Below are 26,862 nucleotides of genomic sequence, written 5' to 3'. Positions count from 1 at the left end.
TGCTGGCTTAGATACCGCAGCTCCTCATCCTCGCTTATTTCTACATTTTCTGAAATGGCAAAACTATTTTCCTAGTCTGTTGTTCTGCTTTACAAAAGGGTTCACATGACTAAATGAAGAATTTGCGACCAGATGTGTGCACTGAGTGACTGAGGAGAGAGCTACAAGGAGGAATATGAAAGGGTCGGGAAAGTGGATTAAGATACATGCTAAGTTAAGCTACCATCTCATGAAATTCTTAGCATGTGCATTTCTACAAATATTGCAAAAGAGTGGGAGGAAAGAAGAAGGAGAAAGGAGGAGAGAGCCCACCGTCTTTGCTACCATTTCACTAAATGAAGCCTGCCATTGTGTCTGGCCTAGTGGCAGCCTTTTATTGCTCTTATTTGCCTTATTAATATGCATGCTAATGTACCTATTTTATGGCTCAACAGTTCTGATTCACTTTAAAATCAATTATCCATCTGGTACACCCATACCTCGCCCAAGCTCAAATGTGTATTAATTTCAGCAAACATACATCGGGCACAACACAATAAAGATAAATGCCTCGATTAGAGGCAGTAAACAAAGGAGCTAGGGATGGCTTTAATGAGATTTGGCACAAAAGGAGCTTACACTTTCTTAAATAATGAGCCTTGGGTCCCTTTTTCCAAATGCAAATTATATAAAGGAATGTTTCGCTGTCCTTGTTCCAATTTCATTTAGATAAGAATGTCTCCAAACAAGTTGGCTGTTAATATTCTCACATGAGCACATCACTGCCTTTCTGCCTGCCGTCTCCCAATGGAGGGGAAGAGCGCCGTCCTCTTCACAGACACATTAGCCTGAAATAAGTTCTGAAAAGTTCACTGTGCTTGTTCAATACTTCCAACAGATAAGATGCAACTGAACGACTTAGATAGAGCTGACAGAAGCACTTGGGCAGTCTTATCAACACTTTTAGCACAAACAACTGTACAATTAGTCTCATGGCGAGGTCAACCATGACAGTTTCCGCACTGTATATAGATGATGGATGGAGAAATAGATCGATAGATACTGTATATAATTAGTTTACTGCCCCCTTCCTTTTCCTTGTTTGAAACAAAAAAAACTTTAGCTCATATTTTAGAAGGAAATGTAAAAAAAAATAATTTAACAGCAGCTAAATACAACTTGCTATCGGATTTCAAAGCTGCTTATACATTACGTTACCTGCCGTAGATAAAAATGCATGAGTGTGGCTCTTTCTGCACCTGCTACGAGAGGGCGGGGGCGGGGCTACTTGCACGGCAAAGAGTCTCTTACAATCAGCTGCATGTCTCCTTTGCTTTTGAATGAAAAAATAAATCTTTTATGTGAGGGTAAAATCCATTTGGTTGGGTCGCACATACATATTATATGCATAGGAAATGTGAACGATAGATAGATAGATAGATAGATAGATAGATAGATAGATAGATAGATAGATAGATAGATAGATAGATAGATAGATAGATAGATAGATAGATAGATAGATAGATAGATAGATATGACACAGAAGGCGGGTAGGGAGGCAGGGAGGTAGAGAGTGCAATAGTGTTAAATAAAAGGGGCCACAGGCATGGGCTGGATGGTAATGAAGAGGGGTGGGCCAGCAGCTGAGGTCCCTGTAGATGAGATCTCTCCCTGACATGTGTGTCCCCTTCATTACCCATTAAGGGGGGCACAGTGATGAATCCTTAATATGACATTACACCAATTTTCCTCTTCATTTAGTCTGATAATGTGCTGGTCTGCTCCTATATGCCCAGGGGCTGCCTGTACCAGTCTCGACCAGAAATAGACCACAGTGGCCACTGGTGGCACACCTTGAAGCAGCCTAATTAGGGGCAGCGCCCACCTAATGGGGCTATCTAGAAGAGAGTTTGCATAAGTAGATTTTTTAGAGGGTAGAAATTGATGACCAAATGGCATGCATGTTTGACTATTCCTCTGTCCCCCCCTCCCTCAAAAAAAAAAAGCGTAATGGCTTGCAATTCTTCTTCTTCTTTTTTTTTTTTTTTTGCCACCTGGTAAAAAGTCTGTGTCATTTTATGACTAAAATGTTGCTTGATGGACCTTTCAACATCACTTCAAACGTATATAAAGGATATATATAGATCAGTTGTTTGGGGTTTTGTGTGTGTGTTATTGTGTAAGTGGATGTGTGTACGACTCACTCAGCATGCCCATCCCCAGCATGAAGGCATCCATGGTATAGGGCAGACCCCTGGCTCGCCCTCGTGTACCTGGTGGGAACATCACCTCCTTGGGCTGGGCCTTCTTACATTCTACCTATGTAGACAGACAAACACACACATATGCACATGTACACAAACAAACACACACACACAGAGACAAACCATTAGACTGTGCAGGTACACAAGCAGACAGATCTGACAGGGCTGTCTCAGCTCTTTAAGGTGGTTTTCTATTTGACTTGCACAGCGCTAGATGTTTTCCATAGAGAAAAACAAGACTGAGTCAATCTGAGCACCTCACATTTTAGAGGAAAGTCTCCAAGGAAAACTTACAATCATGCTCCTCCTGCATTAAAGCAAAGGTTGTTGCTCCAGTGAGCATGTGCCCAATGCCTCAGGGAAATACAAGCTTAATTCTCTCCAAGACTTTCTGAGACATCAAGGTAGGAGAAGCTCTGTTCTGCAATGCCATTACCACAGTCCCACTGTGTGACAATATGTCCAGTTTCTTTGTGAAAGGCAGTTCTTTGTTTAATCCAAACACAAAATAATCACAAAAGCAAAAAAATCTCTCTTGACAAAATCACCATTTGCTCACTGTTTATTTTATTTAAGTCTTGCCAGGGCAGTGTGTTTAAAACCTGAAGCTGGTCAAAACACGTGTGCTTTGAAACTGAATATGGTTATTTTTTGGGTCTGTGGTTCTATTTGTGCATTGTGTATTTGTGTATTTGTGTATGTCTGCTGGGCTGAAGTCCCCGGTGCCTCACAGCCCAATTCCACCTGCAGCACTCATCTCTCTCCTGCATTTCTTCCTCTCACTCCAGTTCTCACACATACAGGTTTGTTCATTTCCCATCTTGCAAGACTGACATCTCCTCCTCCTACATAACACATATCAAATGAGGGATGTGACAGGGGCAGATGAGGAGAAGGAGGAAGATGAGAGTCCTATTTACCACATATCTATCCTATCTCGATGAATTATAGAGAAGCACGATCGGCTGACAAGGGTGGCATGGTCTTGTGTCTGTTGGTTGTTCTTTGGTAGGCTGAGTCTGTTCACCATGCTGCACAATCTATTTGCTCCACTGCCTGCTTGGCATCAGCCTGTCCATCTGTTTGTCTGTTTGCCTCCTGGCTCTCGCCTGCTTCTCCCTACTGCCTCCACTTAAGCGGGGCTTTCTCGGCTGCTGCGATTCACATGTCATCCTGGCCTGCTGCACAAGACAGGCTACTGCGCCAGTGCTGTGTACACCTCAACCAAGGTACAGCCCGGCATCCATACAAATAGGCTTGCAACTCTGACAGGCCAGTGGTGCACATTACTATTCACACATAAACTCATATACACATGCACAGTGGAACACACAACGTGCTATTGCAAGCTGCCAAACTGAAACAAAACTTCACGTCTGTAGGAAGACGCTGCGTTAAATGAATAGTACAACAAGCTCAGTACATCCAGCAGAGAGCTAGAAATGTAAAGACGGAACACTAATGAAAAAGGTTTCTATCAGAGGGAAAGTTGCTGCGTTGCAGAGCTGTGATTTGTTGCTGTTAGCAGCCCTTTCATTTGAAGCAGACCGACTAAAGTACACAGTTCCCTCAGCCACTTTGTAGCTGTCACAGCTACTTCGCCCTCCTTGCTCGCCTGGAATGGTTTGACATTGCGCTGAAGAGAACACCAGCGCTCTTATCGTCAGGGAGTGACCCCCAGCATGGAGGCAGGAACCGGGTGGGACAAATGGGTCGGTTAGAAATCTCCGTACACTGCTGGGAGTTTCACATGTTTACATAGCTGGGTGACAAATACAGCGGAGTTTTGCCCACTCTGTAGACGTGACGGTGTCTGATCAGCGTCCTCCAGTAGCCCCTGCCACATCCAGCAAGTTGGATACTCGGGTAGCCTGCTGGGACTAAGACAGATCCGGGTGTGAGTCATGCCTACATGCTCTCAGATGTGGGTCTTTGATATTCAGAGAGAGGGCTCCTTGTCATGGATTTAAAACCAGCCAGGAGCCAGGATCTGTGGTGGTGTGAGTGTGTGGGTGTTCACCTGCTTCAAACACACAGGAGTGTATGAGGGAGGGAGGGAGGGAGGGAGGGAGGCAGAAGCTTTCAAGAGTGAACTAAGTCAAGGAGAGGAGAACAGAGAGGACGGCAAGACAATACTGAGCCCGACAATGAGGCACTGCAAAGGTTAAGCGGCTGTGAATGCAGAAATTTTGCCATGTAGAAAGTTTTACAGTTTTACAGAGCCTTTAGCCACATGAACCGTGGGCAAACACTGAATTTACAAGCTCTCGTTTTCACTCTAAGTACTGTGCTGAATTATAGCTTGTGTAACATGCCTAGATATATCCTTGATATTATGAGGGCAGCACAATACTGCGTTATGATAAGTCATGATGCATCATTTAGACATTGTGAATGGATGTGTTTGAGCATCATTACGCCTTGTCGAGAAAAGGAACACCCCTTTAACCTGCCTTGTCAGGACAGTTCCACCATTCCGTGCAGAAATAGCATCCTGGAGGTCTGAGTGCCTCAAATACAAAAATACAGTCTGCAAGACAGCTGACTGTTATCATGAGTTCCTTCCACACAGTGTTGACAAGCTATGGTTGCCTCAACCTCTGTGCTCTCAACATATATCGAGATGTTTCCCTTTTCTCTGCTGCACTGATGCTGCGGTCAGTAGCTTATCTTTTAGATTTGTGTCACTCTGTAACCAAGATAAATGCTACGTCCACGCGGATTCAGGCAGATGGTAGATGGCGAACCGGATATCATTTTGGTGGACAAGAGCAGGCCAATGACATTACGTGAATAGAGAATACTGGCAATGGTAACAGTAAAGAGCATTGCTGTCCAAAGTTAAAATATTTAACTTTATTGCTGTTTATTGCGGCAGAACTGGATGTTATGTAGCTCCCTCACATAAGGAGAAAACATGCAATAATGCATAATATACTGTATAACAGCTAATGCTATATAATAATAATGCAACACATATAATCATTTTATTTAATTTTTATTTATTTTTATATTTTACTCCATTTTTTGTATGCAGAATGACATCAACATGACATATTATCTGTCATGCGTGTTTCGTTTTGCCATCCTGCCATTCCATCGAACTGTTTCTTTGTTTTTTCCATGCTGTTGAGAGGGCGTTGTCCGCCTACTGTCTGCCTGAATCCATGAGAACACAGTAAGAGTCAGGGAGGGAGGAAGACAGGCAGCCAAACAGCTTTACACTCTTATGTAGTTTAAATGGAGCTTTTAAGAAACTCATTCCAAATTACTGTTTGCGATTGCTTGGACGGCTAAATTAGAGCAACTGGGAACTCTTTGCTGTGTGGGTTTGAGTGATTGGAGCGGTCATTCAGACCCCAGTGTGCTTCACACTGCTGGTTCAAAAAGTGAGCCTTGGATGAGGTCCAAGCAACCTGCAGCCCAGTTTGTCAGGAGTAAAAGGTAATCCAAGCCAACAAGAGGAAATGACCCCAAAACACTGTGCGCTATAAGGAGACAGGTGTTGACATATACAAGCCGTGGATGCTCATGCTTGGAAAGTCTAGCATGAAATAAGTAGTTACTGATGCCCATATTTACCATATCATATTTTTGTCTTCTAACAGGAGTTAAAAGGTTAGTCAAAAGCCTTCTTGAGGTATTCATCATTTTATGTATTTGTTCATTTCACAGTACAATGTAACCATAATACATCAAAGATTGGGTGCACACCGAATAGGGTATCTTGTTTTAGCTAATTTACCTGTCTCTGGTTAAGTTTTTAAATTCAGGAGAAGACAAAGAGCAAAATAATCAAATGATAAATTCCATCACACCTCCTCCATCAAAACAGAAATATTCTAGTGTCATTGCAGAATATTTTCTTTTCTTTTGCTGCTGACTTGTTCCAGTTATGAAATCTCTATCTACCGATAACCAAGGTTGACATTTAAATTATGAAGCGCACACATGCACACAAACATATGGCAATAAGCACTATTTGATTGGTGTAGTAGCATAGCCCTCTGATGGTGAATAAAACAAACAACTGGCTTTGTTTTCATGTACAAACCCTGGTAGAGAGCGGAGAAACACACCGGTAATGACCTTTTCAATACATCTCCTATACATATTAACCTTGTTGGTACAACAGGAAGGTGTGGGCGGGATGGACTGGCAATGGCTGTCCTTCAGGGATGAGTGTTGTGTGTGTGTGTGTGTAGAGGGGGAGGTGCACGGCTACTATTAGCTTCACTACTGAATGGATTCCATCAGTAGACTGGCAGACTGAATAAAGGGAACAGTGTGATTCATTTACTCTGGCTCCCACTCCCAGCTGAACAGTCAAAACACATAGACTGAATAGTTAGGAAATGTCACAGCTCTGAATGCACAATATCAGGCATGGTGGTGTGGGGTTATTCACTTAAGAAAAGGCTGCTCACAAGCATTTAACAAGTGGTTTATTTAAAGAGCAGACTAGCTGATAACCAAGTTAAAATTATGTTTTTGAATTAAGCTAAATGCTTTGGCTTATGTGAAAAGGGTCTATTAAAAGAGAATCTACTGGATATACACTCTGAAAACTTGAGGATCTATGTTTGCACACATTGCTCGACAACGTCATGTCATTGCTCTTTTTTATGAACAGCAGAAAGTTGAATTTTGAGAAGTCCCTTTAGACAATTTGTTGCCGTCTTCTTCATCAGGGGTGGTATTCACTGGCGATGTTAGCACAAGGTGTCCTCCTAAATGGTGGCAAGAGTTCCTGACTAAGATTTTCCTTATGAGGGAACCTTTTACTAAGGAGTTGAGAGAACTCTTAACCTAAGAGAAGGGTTGACCGTGTGGCAATGCACAACACCATGTTCATCATCTCTGTATATCTATAGTGATTGGTTGACAGGAGATCGGTCTGTGTCAGCGAATTAGTATTCATTATTACACAGGCGCATAACAAACAAATAGAGGGAGAGACGGAGGCTGGTAGGTACATAGTTATCATTTTTAGATGTTTCACAAGGTGTCATAGATAGATTTTGTTGTTGTACACCTAATCTACTGTCAAACAAACATTTTGATTTAATTAATAATTCTGACAGAAATATTCCAAGTTCATCAGCAAAGCAAACAGAATCCACAGAAGTGCAAAGTTGTGCAAACCATCATCTAATCACTTATTGGATTGTTTTGGTTTGCTGGTGAGACATTTTTATTTACTGACCACCATCAAAATATGCTTTTAAAAGTTATTTATTGTTGTATTATCCCAAAAAACTGGTATGACAGGGAACATGAGTTGTAGCAGCATGTGAACAATTCTTGGTGATTTAGGAGTCCTCTGGACTACCAAGGACCTACTTTTCAATCTAAAATGCTTTGTAAATCACTCAGACCTAAAACATGCTAAGACTGACAAGGCCCATCTGTTCTCCATTCAAGCTATCAGGGGGTCAGTATTTGATGCTAAAAGACTTTGGTTGAGGTGTCACTTTAAGAGACACAAAACTATATGTTATGTATTTTACAAAGAGGGTATTTACAGACGGCATTCTGTTCTGAACCTTTTGTATCCACAGTCAATAAAAAAAAAAAAGAGCAATGGTATCATAATGGCTAGAAGTTTGGATAAAAGGAAAATGATGCCTTCAATGGCTGGCAATCTCACAGGAGTCATTATGTCTGATGACATCTCTGCATGGTTATGTAAAAGCTAAACCATATAAGGTCATTTTAAGGACCAGGTGCTACCTGTGGTGCCAAAACTGTTCCCTTGACATGTTTCTATTTTCCAAGATGATACTGTCCCCCCCACACACTAAGAGACACATTCAAAAGTAATGCCATGATCATCAGGTTGATGTCAAATGGCTTCCATCACTTCCTCAATCAGCATCTGAACACCATTGAGCTTTTATGGAACGTCCTGGAGTGCAAAGTGCGAAGTGGATTTCCACCTCCTTCATCCCTCAAAGCTTTCCATCTTCAGTGAAAGGTAAACATCCAATTACTTACAGTCCAGAACTTGTAAAGCAGCACTCCGTGAGGGACTGAAACTCCTCCGAAGGGTGGTCCTACTTCCTTATTAGGCACTTGATGTTCAAACACTGTTTAAGATTTCCACTCTAAAACAGTGTTTACAATATGTTCAAAGACATTTTCAACAACCCAGAGACACGTTTCTCTCTGCTGAAATCTACTTTTAAACAGTGATATCTACTTTAGTCTATGGCTAGAACCAAGTGTGTCCAGGTGTGATTTCTACAATATAAGACCCCCCACCCACACACACACACACTAGTTTGAGGGCTGTAAATTTTAATGTTCATCAGCAGCGCGACTGATTGGTTTGCACGTTTGACACACAACGGCAGAACTGGTACAGCTGGCATTCACAAACTCAGAAGGTGGGACTAATTAAAAGTAATTACGTCTGGTGAGCTGATCACAGACAACCAACTGTTTATAGACATAGCATACAGGCTACAAACTACTTTTATCATGAACCCTCATCACAGCTAACTGTATAGCATCCTGAGGTTAACCACATGATGTTTAACTAATACAGCAATCTTAGGAACTGTCCAGAATCACCTGAAAAATAACGTAAACGTCTCTGGTAAATACCAAACTGGCTCTTTTGCAGGATTATGATTGGCCTAATCAAGGAATTTTATTTCCTTGTGCATTAAAGATGAACTTCACTCAGTTTAATAATTTGGCTTACTAACCAGAGGTAACAACATGCGTTTCCACATCCTGTGCATCGCTGATGTTACGTGGCACAATGGTACCAAGATACGCCCAACAGGTCACACGTGTGGTCACATGCTTAGTCAGAGATTCAGAGTAGTCAGAGTTGGGCGTAGTCAGAGATTCAAGAGACTTATACATTTCAGCCTAGCGTCATGTGTCCTTAAAGTGCCTTTAACATATCCTAAATGATTTTATTCATATAATTATTGCAATAGCATTTGAAATATTCTAAAGTATCTCAAGATGTTTCTCATATTTCTACTGCACTTATACTTAATTTCGGTGGTACTCAGCAGCAGGTTTATGGTATACTTCTCATAACGTACCAGCATAATATAAGTGTGCTGTCTGTTTAAATTGTATAATAGCCTGCCCTTGGATTTTTATTGCCTTTGTTTTCACCAACAGTATGACTGCCATGGAGCTAGTAACGCACTGTGGGTGGCAATGTCATAAAAACAGCAAAAACAGGAGCTTAACACCAATTGTGTTAAAGTCTGAACAAAAATACTCCTCCTAGTCCTGTCAATTTCTATCTAAAAGACTATTTCACATAGACTTTTCACAGGAGGAGGTACACGGCCTATGATGATATGATGATGATCTGACTTTTTAAAAAAGCATTGTTTGGTTGTTAACTAGCATCCCTGTCTTGCAATATTTTCACTAAAATCCAACAGTGTTAGGCATGAATCATATCATGTGTCCATTTTATTCATCATTCGTCAGTATTCTCTTTTCGTAGTCACATACAGTCTATGTTTTCCTCTTCCCCAAAGCTGATGCTAATTGGACAATGTTCGACCTCACCATTTTTGTTTTTGCTCTGGCAAACAGATTTCAACAGTTTTTTACCTGAATATACTGGTTACTGAAGCTTCAGTATCTTTCATATAGTACTTGGGACTCCTTGCATAAGCTCATCAGTGCCTGAGTGGAACTCAGAAAACACTGCGCTAGGCACTTATCGGCCAACTGCGACATTTTACCGCCTTCAGAGTAGATCTCTAAGAGTCTAAGCGAGCCACAGTCCAATAGTTTCAACTCTAGCTTCTTACTGCAACTTCCAGTTTTTCTCTTCTCTCTGTGTCTCACTTTATAATTGAGTTTAAAAGTTGTATCCACGAGAAATAACATCACCAAAGAAAAAGGAAAAACTTGAACACACACTTAAAAAGACAAAAGACAGATGAACTTTCTACAGTAGCCTGCTTAATAATGTTGGTATTATCTTGTCAGTCATTTCTGTAACTTGAGTAAAACTGGTGTAGAAATCTATATATGAGTTGAATCCTTTTTTAAAAGTGTCTCTTCCTCATCTTGTTATTGTTATTACTTAATTATAGTATTGCAGACAAACATCAATAAACTGTTACAAGGTAAATCAAAAAAGACGTAATTATAAATTCTGTTCCGTGTCCCTTTTTAGATATAAGTTACACTGTACTGGGGAGTAAAGTTGGGAATAAAATTAAAGAAAATGATGCTTTCATCCTGCAACACTAAAAAAAGCACTATATGGTGCTGTTGTGAGAAAAAAAATACTGTATCTATAATAATGTATGGGTTACACGATGCTATTTTTCTTTCAAAATTCTGCTTACATCAAAACAATGTGCAGATACATCTGTATCTATATATTAAAGGCTGATGTATAAATATCTACCTGTATTTGTCTTTTCCTCAGCGACTGGGAGTTAGAGCTTATTCTCCTCAGCACAGTAATTGGTTGGTCATGTCAGGAAGACACAGTGAGAAATTGACGACTAACAGAAAATTCCTCCCTCCTGTTGTGCTCATTCGCTACTGCTGAATATTAAAAATGACACATTAAAGAACATTACCTTGAAGCACTTGACTAAAACCAATGTGAGTCCATTTTAATGGCACACTGCTCGCTCATCAGAGCCAATACTTGATAGGTATTATTATAAATTAGCTGCGCATGCATAACGGCAGGGTGGGGAGTGATAGAGGGACTCCAGTCTTAGAAAATGAAATTCACAACCTGTTTTTAGCTGTATTGAAGGGCTGTCTCACTACAGTATGATACAGACATTCATATATGTGGAAGCAAGAGGGTGTGATAAACTGTCAACCCATCTTCAGCTTATTGATTTTTTTGTATATTTACTGTTCTTAATACAAGGGTAGGTCCTATTATAGCTAAAGGACTGCAGGACCATGTGGATCCACATTATAATCCATACTATCACAACCTCCATTTGCTAAAGAAGGGCCGTCTCCAGAGGTGAGAGCCATGTAGAAGTCAGTGCGACTGGTGGACCAGGTTGAGAGCTTCTTGCTAAGCAGCAACCCATTTTTAATTATACATGAGGCAGAACTCACAGTGACAGATAGGAAGTGCTCCTGAGAGTGAGGCCTCGGTGGCACATGAACACAGGGTGATTGACCAAGTCACTAAAAGGTCTGGTCACTCACATCTGAGTGGGCATTGACCCACTACAGTGCCAGAGCCCTTGAGAGATCGGGCAAGGAGAAGGTGGGGTGCCCTGTACATCCACAGCCCTCCCAAGTGGGGTGGAATTTCTGTCTGCATCAATTATTCAAGAACCATCTTAGATAACACTCGCGGGAGGATGGATGAGGTCTATTTCTGTATAGTACTTCATAAGGATGAAGACAGGAGGCATTTTTTATTTTGTGTGCTGGTGCGTCAGACACCGGATAACCAGTACTTTCCTCCTGTGCAACTAAGGTAAAGCCTGAAGTGCCTTTGAAAAATGCTCTTAACACACTCCACATTCTTTTCTCTTTGCTGACATTCCAAGATGTCAGCAGTTTGTAGAAGATCTAAGGGACACACTTATTTCCTGCATCCTAGGGAATTTAATGTACAGCAGGTGTTGCCAAGAGGGACCCTTACAGAGGTGACAAAAGCCTCAGAAAACCGGCCTTTGCTCTGTCCTTTCACACTGACGCCCACCAATAATCCTCGTCTTTACCGTTAAGGTTTCTGGGACTCCCAGATGGTCACATGGCTTCCACAAGTGTTATTTTCTATTTATCTGCACAGAGTATAGGAATACTGTTTTTGCTGTCATTTTTGCGGCAGATGCATTTTCTGGCCACACCCTGTGAAGTTCAACTCAATGCGCAACAGTGCATCACATCACAGTGGCGTGTGGTCACAAGTGCAAGAGACTTGAAGCTTCCCTCCAAAAGGGGTCACTTTTTATTTCACACTTCTGCAGCAAAGGTTTAACTAAATATTGATAACAATAATAGCAACTGTCATGGCTGTGACACATCTGCAAGTCAGATGTAAACACCGACTGTTAGATGATGCATCAGAGACAGCTTTGATGTTGTTGGCAAGATGCAAGATGAAAAAACAAAAATAACCTCGAATTTCTTCACTCTTTCTATAAAATCTCTCTCTAATAATAATTATTACAGCAGAAATGCATGAATGGGAGGTACAATGCAACCTATACACACACAAAGAGAAGGAATGGAAAGCAAGTGGTGTTATTTATCTTGAATAATGTCTTATGGCAGAAATTACCAACAAAGTGCTTATTTAAAAAAAAATAAAAATAAATTATTCATATTATCTGTGAGATACAAAGGCCCCACATGAGCAGATGTTTAAAGCTATAGTGGATGCATTGCATGCATGACTCACTGCCGATCAACATTTAGATGCCATGTGCTCATTATTCAAATAAAACCAGTTAGACAGAAGTATGTTGTCAGGATTTATATCTCTAATATTACTTGATAACAGGTGTTTGTTGTTGGCCACTGCCTTCAGCAATTCCGTAATACAAGCAGAACGAGTTCAGCTTTGTTCGAAGTGTTAGACATGTCCAGTATACTGTAATTTAAGTGCTAATTTACATCTAATTTACATCCATTTTATTTGTTGATTACTGACTGGACACTTTTGAGAGACTATGTTGTGTTCACTTTATAATTCACTTTTTTCAAACACCTTATTTAATTAATGCTGCACTGAAAAAACAGCCAATGTAAATTGTTTTAGACAAAACAAAACTGCATTTCATAAATTAGCAATGATTACTAAATTGTTGAACATTAACGTGGCCAACTATTTATTAAGCAAATTTGCATTCCTAATTGGGGCTACTGTTTACAATCCAATTGTTATCTAATTAGAACTTCTTACAAACAGGCTGTGAGTTGGACGTAAATGAAGCTCATTTTTCTACATTGTAAAAGTTGGAGAAGGACACAGAAAATAACAACCAACAACATAGAAACACACTCCAGAGATTTGATATCAGATTGTTGGTAAACAAATGTCTTATTAACTATTTTCGTAACATAACAAATTGTGCAGAAACAGGCTGGAAATAGTTTTTGAAATCAGGAATTGACAGCTTTGGCAGCAATTGTTATGCTTTGTGTGCATAAATAGATGCTCTGGCGTGTGCATTCATGCTTCATGTTGCTGCGTGATATTTGTGTGTTCTCAGAGTGCTGTGCCTACATGTCAAAGGATCTCAGACACTTGATTGTGACAGAATATCATCCATACGCATACAGTTATTTCTGTCACACTCTGGTTTTTCTGGTTGCAGTCCCGAGCATCGACTGTGATGCAGCGCAGAGACACGGAGGGATGTATACTGGGGTCATATGTGACCTGGGCTGGTCCCTGGTGAACACGGTTCTACTACACTGGTCCTGTCAGTCAGACAGCCAGTCAGTCAGTCAGTTTCGGGGAAAAGGCTGGGAGAGAGTGAGGACACACACTGAGAGAAGGAGCCCCACTGAAGACAAGTATTCCCTGCAGTCAATCACAATCCACAGAACCGCTCAAATGATGCAGGATCTCTCAAGAGGCCTGCAGGGAGGAACTGGGTGAAGGAGGACCTAATGTCACACTTACTACGCTGTAGTTGGTTCCTGTCAATTATCATAAGTGACATGATGAGTTAGAAAACTGCTAGTGAACTCTGTACAGTTCTCTGAGATGACCATATTACTGGTGTAAATAAAAGAAGCATCACTGGGACTCTGAGGTAGGTGTTAATCCCTGACTAATGAACTCTGCCTCTGCCAGTAGCTTCCCTGTTGCATCCCTGGACATCTCCACCTGTGTGAGTGTGTGTGTGTGTGTGTGCGTGTGTGGGTGTGTGTGTGTGTGTATGTGTGTGTGTGGGGATTCAGAAAGAGAGGGACAGGCTCCACTCTCCCGTCCCTCAGCCTGACAGGCAGAACTCAGCCACACAATTTCACGGTTTGTGGGCAGTACACACCACTGCCTTCCCATCCCTGAGACCCAGAGACCCACAGAGTGTGTGTGTGTGTGTGTGTGTGTGTGTGTGTTAGCCCGTGCATATAAACATGAACACACACACACACACACACGCACCTCTCTGCTATTAACACTAGGGGAAAGAAGAAATCAAATATTAATCCTTCAACACCCACCTGGAATTGAAAAAAAAAATGAGTGGACTTACCATTTTGTTATTGATTTCATGAAAATGAATTTCACAGACTTTCTCTACGATGTCTTCACTCTCAAAAGTTATGAAACCAAATCCTATGCAGAGAGAGAAACAGAGAAGGGAGGGGGGGGGTGGGAGGGAGAGGGAGAGAATGAGTTAGTGGAGAGCCTTAACAAAACTCCAGTAACTAAATGAAAATGCACCACAAGATGGAATATTATCAGGGGCCAGATCCAGAAACTATGCGAGTACATCTATGGAGATTGGCTTGGGCACGGAAAAGAACAAGTGAACAAGACAGACATTGTCCTCTTTAAATCAGGAATATGATGAAATCTGCCACATTATTAAGGGCACTGGAGGACCTCTCCTACAAAGAGAAGATGGAAAAACAGCACAAAGCTCATTTAATGAGATTCAGGGAGCTAGGGCCCAGCATCTGAATTTCATTAAATGCATTTTGTGTTCTTTTTATTGAAATCTCACTGTATAACAAGCCCTCGTTTTTATGTTAATGCAGGCCTTAGAATGAATGCGCCGTTGACAGTGGGATTTTCATGCCATATTTATAGGATAAAAGCTTAACCCTTCTTTTAACACAAAGACACAGAGACAAGATGGTTTCAGACTTTTGAACACAAGTGGATTGCAATGCTCTCCTCTGTGTTTTGATGGTGATGCACAAAGCAATCTAGCTTCTGTATAGCTGGGGTTGAAAGGAAAACTGATATTCTATTACTTTTGCAAAAGAGGAAACTGCACAAAAGAGAAACAGTTAGTGGATAAAGCAGCAAGTGGGTCTGAAAGGAGATGAGTTTCTTTTCAAAACAGCAAACACCCGACGATGAAATAAAATCACCTCGGATTGAGCTTAAACAGCTGTCACTACAGACAACACGCCATCTGACTAATAGACACTCCACAGACAGACAGAGCCGTCGATTTACTATCATGGAACATCGGAGAATACAGTTAAAACAGTCACCTGCTGATTGTCAAAAGGGGCCGATGCACTGAGGGGACACACCAGCTCAAACATTACTTGTTGACTGAGGTGAACAACGGTGAATACTGTCCTATTCACACAAGTAAAGGCATCAGGCCACAGTTATGAGCCATTTCACAGGACAAATATCAAGGTCAGAGGTGTGAGGGAAAACTTCGTGGAGCACATATTCACATACCATAACATACTGCTTAGTATGGTCTACAAATGACAGAGATTTTATTGTCCACTGTCATTTTCTCAAGTAAATTCAATCAATTGTTTGGTCTATAAAATGTCAGATAGCAGTGAGGAATGACCATAACAGTTTCCTAGATTCCAAGGTGATGTCTTCAAGCGTCGCACACTGATACGATACAGAAAAAAAGCAGAATTATGACAAACTGGAAAAGATGAAATCAATTTTTTTTTTGCTTAAAAAAATTACTTCATTTTTCAAAATAGTTCAATTTATTGTTTTATTGATTAATCGTTGCGGCTCTGGTTTATACAGAGGTAGGTTAATTCACTCAATATGCCAGTTCCCTTTTGCTGATATAACAATATGAAATCACAGATAATCACATACAGCATGACATATATTTCATTCAAATCCCCCCCCCCTACTGTATGCATGTTGCTTGGTAAATATTTAGCAGCTTCACACTCACACCTATGCAAAAGTGACACTACTATATGATGTACTATAATTCATACAGTTTGCAGTTTATTCAATTAATTTCATCAGATCATGCAGAGAAATACAGATTTCTTTGTTAGGAGCTGTTGCTTACTGGCCACTCTGTCACAAACACTGGCATTTATAGTTCTGCCATAAAGTCTTTATGTCTCACTCTCATTTTTCTTTTCTGCTCCTCCTCCGGCTCCTCAGCCATAAATATCAAAAGATCCTCCTAAAGCCCCTCTTCTGCTACTGTCACAAGCTCGAACACATCAAAACAGGCTCGTCAAAAGAAGGGTTGGAAACCTAATGTGTGAACTGACTAAACATGGACAACATCTAATCTGATGAGCTCTGGTGAGACAGAATATCAATTTCCACTGAGACATTTCAACGCTGACTTGTGGCGACACACGTGTGTGAGGTGGACAGAGGCGAGGGACGGGTGATGACGGCAGGTGGAACGAGGAGGGGGCGCGCTGCACCCTCTTCGCCAGCTCCCCCCCCCACCTCCCACCTTCATGCCAGCGCAAGGAGCACTTTTGACAACCAACAAATCAACCGCCAGGAGTAATTTGTCACGGAGGAGTGTAGGTAGAGGGAGTAGAGTCTGGGGGGGAGGGGGGCTTGAGGGGTGGGAAGGGAAAGAGAAAAAGGTGGAGATGAAAGGAGTGGGGGGTGGGGAGAAAGACAGAAAAAGTGACAAGGAAGGAGGTTAACACACATGGCCCCTGTCGCCACACTCCTTCCTGCTGCTACAGGCAGCTCCTCCATCAACTGACAGGACATTTTCCACTGCGCCATTATATCCAGTGGGGTCAGGGCCACGCCACACCACCACAGATACCACCAGCAGGGCCCTTCCACCCATGACTGGATCTGTTTAAATGAACAGAATAGACATTTTGCTGTAGTGTAAACTACTATTGGAATGTGTCCTGTACACATACACAGAGAAAACCACACAACAAACATCCTTATTTTTCTCTCTTCGGCTCAGCACACACCTTCTTGGTCAGTCCCCTGTGGACTGTCTGAACCTCTGGCCCCGCCATTGCAGTGCAGTCTTTTGCTCTACTATCCTATTTTACAGACCTTACAGACAATTACAGGCCACAAAATAGCACTAACAGAAGCATTCCTCTCTCCCATCCTCTTTCTGCGGGGTGTCGGCAGAGCGAGATTGTCCTCATATATCCCAGCCTCTCTCTTCCAACTATCCACACATGGCAGGAGGCTGACCTCCACGAGACTATTAAAGACTGTCAGCACTGACAGACACAAGGAGAGGGGTGTCAACACACTCACACTGCAGAACCTTCCCACAGTTTAAACAATACCCTGCAAATGGAAACACATGGATGTCTGGTGGGAAGGTTGATAATAGGTGTTGTGTGGCTACTGGCTGAGGCCTCTTGGCTGCACTTGCTCACACTTATTAGCGAGAACTGGGCTTGGCCTCATCTCATCGCTCCACAGAATCGGCAGGGAGCCTACTTTCACGGCCTTTTACCAGCTTCATCATACTCGGTCTTTATTTCACACTCATTCCAGGTTTCTCTGCTTCTGTTGCTGCGATGCTTTCATCTCCCCCCCTTTTTGCCCTCCGCCGCCCCTCACAACCTGGGAAAGAGCTGATTTTGCCAGAAGTAGATAATAAAGGAACTTGCAAATTGATGCTGTAAAGTTGACTTTGACTTGAAAAGTGGTGCTGGAGCTTTAAATTAAGAGTGGTTTTAAACTTAACGGGATTCTCCAATGTGTTAACTACCAATGTTAAGTGTGTTTTAATGCTTCCTATACGTTTTCCATTTAATGCCCGACATGACTTCCATATGTTCATGGCATTAGCTAGTGGAAGTGGTTGCAGGAGTATTATCAATATCAGTCATACTTTTAGCTTTTTTTGTTCCAATGTGGCAAGTTTGTGAGAGCATGAACAAGAGGCAGAGTTCACTGTGATATAAATCTACAATTGCTATGGCTAGCAGGCATCTCCCAACTCCCTAATGATTGCAGCTAAATATACTGCAATTACATGAGAGTGAAAGTACAGCACATATGTATTATCAGTGATATACTAAGCACAGACCTGGCGCTCATTACCCACACCTTTCTAGGTCAATGTTGAGCGTGAACAGAATTTTTAAAAAGGGTAGATTTTTACAAAGGAAGTGTCTTAATTAAATGGTGTCTGTAGAGTTTTTCCTTGCCAAGCTCCCCAATGGTGGGGACACATTCATATTCAACAGCCGTAGCAAAAAAAAAAAAAAAAAAAGGAAGGGAATTAAATAATCACAGACTATGATTTTTCAGCACAAAATGCTTCATATATCCCAGCATATGCAATAATAACTGTAATTCTAGTTTTGGACAATAAATAAATGTTCACAACAGGGGCGGCATATTGCTCCTGATTAAAACTGCATCATCTGAGAGGAGCCTGCTGCTGAGCTGTTCTGTCTACCAGCCCTGTCAACACACAGTGTAGTGTGTGTTGGGGCAACCTGGATGAAGTGTCAGCTGCGTCCTCTGGGACACAGCATGAAGAGAATGGAGCACCCCCCCCCCCCGATGAGCGTTGCACGCACACACATGCACAAACACAGACTACACATGCATGTGCACACACACACATGCGCACACACACACACACACACACACATACTGTGCACGTACGCTCAGCTGGTAGGTCAAAGGTGCAGCCCACCTGCAGCTATAACTGCTCCTCCTATACCGCCCCTACTAAACTATTCTCATTTATCCTAATTATGCATGATCAAACCTTCACCTGTCCAATCAGGAGTAAGTCTACAGAAGGCTCCTGCACTGCCTGTCTGTCTGTGTGCCCCAGCCTCTGAGCCCCATCTTCTTGTAATGCAGCGAAGCGGGCAGAGGCAGTCCGAACACCCACGGCACAGTTAGAGGCCTTTGATCAGTATTTCCGTCTGCTATTACCAGAGATCCAGAGCCCCGGGCATTAATCCCCTGTTTAATACAGTTAACGCCGTGAACTCTCTAACAGCACAGGGCACGTATAGCTGAGAATAGACAACAGAGGAAGAACAAATATGAGAAAATAACTGGAAATGGCGAAATTTTCACACGAGCTTTCCTGCAACTGTGCTCGCAAATTCTCTGCCGCATTAGAAATATATCTTTAACGCAAACCTCCTGTAAACACTACACTGAAGAATCAGTATTGACAAGGCTGATTGTTACAAGCAAAACTGAGTTTTAAAAACAGAAAGCTGGACAGAAAGACACATTGTATGACATAAAAAAACAGCAAGGAAGGAAGCAGTCTCAAGCTTTAACTCTTGGGACAGAAATAACAGAGCTGTCAGCTGAGGTCTGTAGTCCTGAGAGAAGTGGGTGCTGTGGTCCTTAATGCATTTATAATAAGGGTGCTTATGTCAGTTCGGCGGATCTAATGTCCTTACAATGTTTTTAACAGTTCTACAGAAATGCACACACTGTCAAGCTCAGATCATTTACTCCATGAGCTCAGTCTCTGTGTTCCACTGCATAAATACACAAGTCATATTGGTCATATGTATATCTTATCCCTGCAGAGACCACCAGTACATATTCAAGGATTAATCTATCACCTACACTTTCAGTAAATAACACTTTCCCTTTGATAAGTAAAACAAAAACAAAAGGTTTTGTTCATTATTGATTAATATAGTGACAAACACAGAGAGATAAAAAGACAGATACAGAGAGATAGATAGTCCCATAGGCATGCCCAGATTCCCTAATCACAAGTCAAGACACCAGCTGATAAAAATCCTCAACAAATAAATGCGACTGCTTTGACGCATGCAAGTCCGTGAGGAAAAGTAAAGACGGACGATGTAAAATTAATCCCTGAAGTGTGCGGTACAGTGAGCCATGAGCACTGTAACATTCAGAAGATAAGACATGGGATGTTGTTGGTTTAGCGGAAAGATCACAACATAAATACATTCTGTTTTTGTCTTGGCGCACTTCTTCCTCCTTGTAACATGTTGTGTGTTCAAGGATAGGGTGGATTTCAAGGTTGAGAATTGGAACTGGTTCCAAATTTGTATCCAGAGCTTTGTTATAAAACATGCTTTTCTGTCCATACTGTATGGGAGTGTGTGTGTGTGTGTGTGTGTGTGCTGTGTATGGCAGACCACCACAATATGTAGCAACACACATAAAGCAGTGTTCCTGGTTGTGCTAATTGTAGCACAGCAGGATACTCAGAGGTGACAAAGACATTATAACTGGATAAATTAGAACCAGTGAAAAACTGAAAAAACATCATGGTTTGTTTCCAAAAACAGACAAACAGCAAAAGTCATTCGCAAACCAAATGCAAATAAACAAACTTCGTGGCTCACTGAAAAGAAGCATTTTAAGACAAGACTTGAAAGTACATAAAGCATTTGCATGTATGGTCTAATTCTCCAGGTAAGTAGCGATACAAAGAGTGGGTTAAAGCCATGTGGAATAATGTTAATGCCTGGCTGACACAGTGACACGCCTACAGACGCCCTGTCAGCCTTAATCAATAGGGGACATTGTGCTAAAATAGGCACTTTCTAAAAATGCATAGGTTTAGTATGTTGAGCAGAATATATTTCATTTGGGATCTGGGGCCCTTTAAGTAAAAATGATAATGGGAAAAAGAAAAACTAAAGAGGAAAATATGTCAAATGCAATAAAACACTTTGAGTGGGTGTGCAAATAGAATAGCCCCCTTGAGACTTCACCAATGCTAATCTCTCTTTGGAATTGGTCTGCACAGTGTGCAGTCCGTCAACCCTCAATTTGACCAAAACATAAAGGTGATGACTTGTGTAGGTGGCTGTATGAGCAAGCATCAGGTGGTAGAAGCGCTGGCTTAAAATTGGACCACAATTACCACATATGGTGCTTTAGTTCGTGTAGAAGGAGTTCTGAGGCTTTTAAATGCTGGAACGTATTAGTTGAGACAGCGTTTTAAAGGACATCTCATTGCCGGTTACTGAGAAATGTCACAAAGGAGCTTTTAATAACAGAACGAAATAAAGCATCAGGCCTGAGAACAATTAGACCGCAACTGCATGCTTGTAAATTGATGTAATTAGATTTTAGTGTGATTGTTGTTTTCTTCACGCTTGGCCCTCTTCATTTTATGATGCCCCAGTGAGTTTGTACTTATCAGTTCAAAACCACTTGTTTGGGCATCTTTTCTGAAATTTTGGTCAACTGAATACTTTTTCTGAATTCATCTCGATTTCTGTTAATTGACTAACACTGAAAAACAGACACAAAAAGTGTCCTTTCCTCAGATGAACAAACTTATAAAATACCAGGGCACAATGAAACATACTGTTGTAAACATGTAGCGGACATATTTGCATCTAACCACTGTAAGACCAGCATGAGAGGCTTACAACGCTATGTAGATGGCTCTACTGTATGCTTTCACTAAATGATTACAGCGACATACAATATGCCTGCTTCCTCTGCATTTTCTGAAGAGCAACTGGGCTCAGCATGCATGCTGAGGGAACTAGTTTGTCTGTGCCTCTATGTAGGTCAGCTTTCAGAGTTGGCCATCAATTTCTACTGTCCTACATAAAGAGACACCCCGTCTCCATACAAACACACACAAACATGAACACACACATTTTTAGCGTTTGCATTACATATGCGATACGCAGGGACTTCAGCACATGTTGGGTGCCACACCATTGGGTTGTCAACACATGTCCACTTGTAGTGTGGTCAGTGGTAATAATGGCAAAACAGTGTACTTGTGAAATGAATGCAGCTCTCTCCACCTCTTCAGTATACTTTCAAACACTCTGTAACTCATGAAAGACCCTCATTAGAGCCAAACAATATACCCGTGAGTATATTGTCTCTCCTCCTATATGATCACAAGGCTGCTCTAGCAACAATGGAATGGAAGCAATTATCTATGGAGAAGGTGACTAACTACCCCTTTACTCACTAGCATCCAGACAGCAGTAGGCCATAAAAAGCTAAAAAAAAAAACAGAGCACTTGATGAAGAAGTCAAAGAAATCTAAGAATACAAGGGAAAATCTCTTCATAAATAAGAAGATTATGCTGAAACTGCACAGTAGTAGAATTACAGAGGAACAGGCAACAGAGACTCCGGTGGAATAAAAAGAAGCATGGCGTATATGATTCCACAAGGCAAGCCCCAGCGAAGTTAAGTGGTTACAGCAGAGGAAATGTGATGGGGATGTTTACCGCTTTTACCCAAAGGTGGGCTTGTTCACAAGTGCTTATCAGCGTCATCAGATGGAAGAAAATCATCCTGCAGGTCAAACCTGACAAAAGGCCCTCTGTCTATTTGCAAAGCATCTGCAGCTCACGACTTTGGCCCGAGGACTGAGAAGCCTCCTTAAACGTGGCAGCGTCTCTATGGAGTCAAAAAAGGTGAGAAACCAAAATCTATAGGCCGAATTATAGACTTCAGATTCATCATCAGGATATGATCTCCAGTGTGGAGTATATTTTGTATTATTATTATTATTTTTCTCCTTGTGCCTATGTTACACTAGGAGAACTAGTAAACTAATCTTTGACCTAAGTAAAACAAAAATACATCTTTTATATATTCCATATTATGCAGTGGCAACACCAACACATTCTAAGAAATCTCAGGAAGCTCAGGAGCTGTCCAGCTATTTAATTAAAAAGATAAGTAATGCACCTGAAAATGGAAGTATTTTTTAAGTTGCCCACCAATATGCACCTTTTGGACTGCAAAATTATATCCAGATCTGGAGGAGCCACTTTAGACATTCCTGGCCATTTGGTGAGCCATTTTCATCACGCGCCTCTATGACTGATAGAGTTGTTTAAAATTTATTAGACCACTAGCATCGCAGGCTGAGAGGTTAATGATTAATCACAATATATTCAGTTTCATATTCCACTTCACCCAGCCCTTGTGCAGATAGCTCAGTGCACATTTACGAACAGAATGCACTCCAATGCATCCTCATAATGACCTAGAACTGGTGATAGTGCCGTGAAACTAGAGCTCGGTGTGGTTTTTACGTTTGTGAAAACATGTTCATGCATTCCATGTGGCCCACAAATGTCAAGTAATGGTGCCTGAGATTAAGAGCCTGACGGGGTCGTTGGGCTCCAGCAACACATGTTGATAATGCAGAGCTTAACACTGACACCTAACCAGGACACATACAGTAACTATTTTTTGCAGTCTGTGGCAATTAGGTCATGAGAACACTTGGGCTGCTTCCCAATGAGCTCAGACCATTTGGGAAAGGAAAAACTGCTCTCTCTCGTCCTCTCCCTCTCTGCAACTTTCTTTCTCTCCCCATTTATAATTTCTCACAGCAGACCTCCTCTCGTTGCTCGGTGTGTGGATGACGATTGGGTCAGCTCCACCAAGTGGATCCACCCTTCAGCATTAAACCAATATCATCATCCAGTAACCCTCACTAAACAGCACAGAGGCTGCTGTTTCCACAGAACTTCAGACTGCATTGCAACACTATCATTAAAACCTGTGAGACTGCTATCAGCTGGCTTTGGAGTACCTGTAATTTTCATTTTCATGCATTGTGTTAATGATTAATTGACAAAGTTTTTAACCCTCCCCAAAGTCTAAAAGAGACCCAAGGACAGTTAGACCCTGTCTGAAATAGAGCCGAGGATAATTAGACCTGATCTAAAATATTGTTGACCCAGACAGACCAAATACAGACAGAACACCAATGCACCATGATGCACGCCCAATTAATGAGTAGAACGGGACCCGATTAGGCTGAAAATAATTACAATCCGCGTGAACCCACGATGACATCTATCCTACAGTTCATGCTGGTAGTATGTGGTCCGAAATGGTTTTGTTTTCTGGGCAAACTAAACATATCCTGCTCTAATTTGTGCTTAATTTCTCAGTGTGGCCTCAATGAAATTCAGTTGGACAGCATTGTGAAAAAAAAAAAGTTACTGTGGACCTAACCTAATCGATGAAGGGACCTCTATCCATGATAAGGTGATGGGAAAATTAATGTTCTCTCTTCTGGAGTAATCCAATTCTGGTGGCTAATATCCATAACGCAAACACAAATTCCCCCTCACATACAGAGAAACAGAGACAATGGCCATGTGAGGAGAGCAGACACAATCACTGAGAGAGTGACAGAGCTGCTCTGCTTAGCCGCTGTTATCCATAAATCTCCTCATGATACCACTGTTCTTGCCTGAAGACATATTGTTCATATATTCCACATTTGTGTGGACTAAGACGGCAGCACATCCTGTGTGCTGAATTCACACATGTAGCCACAGTTGAAGTGGCCAGAGACAAATACAAGCAAGGTTAGGTCAACAGTGTAAGACAGCAAGTCGGCAAAACAAGTGGTTAGAATACGAGTTACGAAATTGTGCAAAACCTACCTGAACATAATTGCTCGCACTGATAGTATTTTTTTTTTAGCACAAATGGAGCATGGGTGTAATGAGATCCAAAGGTTCGAACCACAAGAGGATTCTTCATTCAAGAATGTCAGACTCTTTTGTGCCAAGCAATAGGCCGAGCTTAATAGATGTCTCAATTTCTATCACATACAGTAACAACCAATGCTGGGAGGAGGTGGGAGGAGGTGGGGGCAGGAGCCTTTCCAAAAGGCTTTGAGGCAGTGTGATGAATTTCTTTTGAGGTGTGAAGCAACATGGGATTTGGAATGAATGAAACAGATATGCACCTTTTGTGTTTTCTGACCTATTGATATAGATATCAATTTCATTAAACTTAATTAGCATTTCTCATTCCTGACGAAAGTGAGGAATCAGAAAAAGGGGAATAATAAGCAGCAAGTGAAAGCAGTGAGATAGAAAAGCAGATCACTCAGAAGTTCGAACATGGAACAGTTTTCTGTCTGAATAGAAAACCTGGCAGGATGTTGTGGATGCCAACACCTCTTACCAGAGCCTCTACAGGGGAATTCACTCAGGGACTAAAAGCATTTAATCAAAATAATCCTCTGCAAACAACAAGGCTTTAAAGCACTGAATTACGTGCAAGGGGGTTACAAAGTAAAATTGATTTAAGTGAATTAGGTCTCTCATTGCCTGCATGGCCGGATTGTTATTAATATTTAAGCATGGGGTATATTTAAAGGCGTGACACAGTAGCAGTTCATCTGAAATGAAGAACACTGATGATGCCACTTTGCAGAGGCCCATTACCATTTAGTAGAGATTGCTTTCATTGAGTGAGCCAAATGCTTAGAGGCGGAACTGCCACTTGTGTTTACTTTACAGATGCTGTTTTGGTGTTGCGGTGCGGAAGAGTACTGTTCTCAAAGAAAGCCTTTCCCATTCTCCACATGTGCACACTCGCTAACACGCACACTCCAGAGCACAAATCGTGACATCATGGACTCATCAAGCGATGCGCGATGATGTCACTCTGATACTATTGACCCTTGTAATCAAGGCAGGCTTTGCTGCTTCATGAACCCCCCTCCTTCATCAAACGCCTCTCTCTCTCTCTCTCACACACACACACACACACACACACACACACACACACAGGCACAAAATTAGAGCTGTGAGGCGCTCAAAGTATAGCCGCATAGTTCAACTGCAGACAAAATCTGTTCACAACATCCAGGCTTCGTTTAATTGCTTACTTGCACTATAATTGGGTATATAATCAAACGATAAACTGAGCACAGAGCAGCGTCTTCATAACTTCAGAATATCCTTTCATCAATGCCTATGGGCAGTGATTAGCATAGATGAGGAAGCTCCACGGACGGCCATAACCGCTGCTTATTTATGTCTTTGTTGAGGTTGCTCATCTCATCGATTTGTGTTTATCTTCTAAGTTAGGTCTTCCAAAGGAACACCTGAAGAGGGGTGCAGAAAGGTCAGGATCTCATATTAGCATAGGCACAAAGGCCAACCTTAAGAAGTCATAACAAATCTACCATGTCTCAAAGCTCTGGGAGGCTGTGGAGATGTTTTACATGCAGATGAGGTTAATGAGATGTGGACCACCCAGAATACAGCGTATTTACTCCAGCTCTGCTGCTGCACACAGGACAATACAGCCTCGGCTGCTTCTCCGCTTGGCTTCTGTTGTTTCATGAGCCACCGATATTATCCCCCTAGTAGCTGGATCATCACTGTAATGTTGGTACATCTGGTTGACAAACATGCTGCTAGTTTAAGCATTCAAACACCATATACAGTATGTGAATTGAGGCTTATCAGAAACACTGAACAGATAGACCGCATTATGGTCTATGCCATGATGTGGCAAAGCCCTTGGCCACTCCAATTTAATAACGTTGCCAAAGAGAAAAGAAAAAAGTGTAGCTATCTTAAAATCTAGTGTTGTTGGATTAAAATGCATTGAATTCTAGACTACTTCAAGTTCTTTCGAGTACCTTGATACCTTTTGTTAATACAAGGCACAATGCTCAAAGACACCGATGAGGCTCCCAAGGTTGGCTCATCCTGGCCTCTCTACCATGGCTACAACTTCTGTCTGAAGACTGAGTACTTAGAGTAATGCCGTGGGCTGACGTCCATAAAAGTATAATGGGCGATGTCAGACAAGTAGGACATTTGCAAACCAAATGACAACACAAAAGCACAATATAAACGCCAATAGTATGGCTTTCTCTACAATGTTGGTGTGTTCCATGATTATCAAAAGTATTTCAACAGTCACTCACTTAAGCTCTTGGTCAACCGCACACATGTTAAGCCACACTCTGGCTACACTTAT

At 41.7% G+C, this 26,862-nt stretch overlaps 1 protein-coding gene across 7 annotated transcripts in view; it reads right to left on the bottom strand.

Moving 5' to 3' along the window:
• The window catches only part of LOC139213451 (RNA-binding protein Musashi homolog 2), a 226,279-nt gene that overhangs the window by 47,008 nt on the left and 152,409 nt on the right, over nucleotides 1-26,862 (bottom strand). For all 7 annotated transcript variants that reach the window (XM_070844146.1, XM_070844145.1, XM_070844147.1 and 4 more), the window contains exons 8-9: nucleotides 14,438-14,520; nucleotides 2,184-2,298 (exon numbers count right to left, since the gene is read on the bottom strand). In XM_070844146.1, the coding sequence (XP_070700247.1) occupies nucleotides 2,184-2,298; nucleotides 14,438-14,520 (198 nt within the window). The remainder of the gene's footprint in view (nucleotides 1-2,183; nucleotides 2,299-14,437; nucleotides 14,521-26,862) is intronic.

Source organism: Pempheris klunzingeri, chromosome 14 (assembly GCF_042242105.1).
Source record: "Pempheris klunzingeri isolate RE-2024b chromosome 14, fPemKlu1.hap1, whole genome shotgun sequence".
Lineage (NCBI taxonomy): Eukaryota > Metazoa > Chordata > Actinopteri > Acropomatiformes > Pempheridae > Pempheris > Pempheris klunzingeri.
The sequence above is the reverse complement of the archived record's forward strand: the minus strand, read 5'-3'. Positions and strand labels throughout refer to the sequence as shown.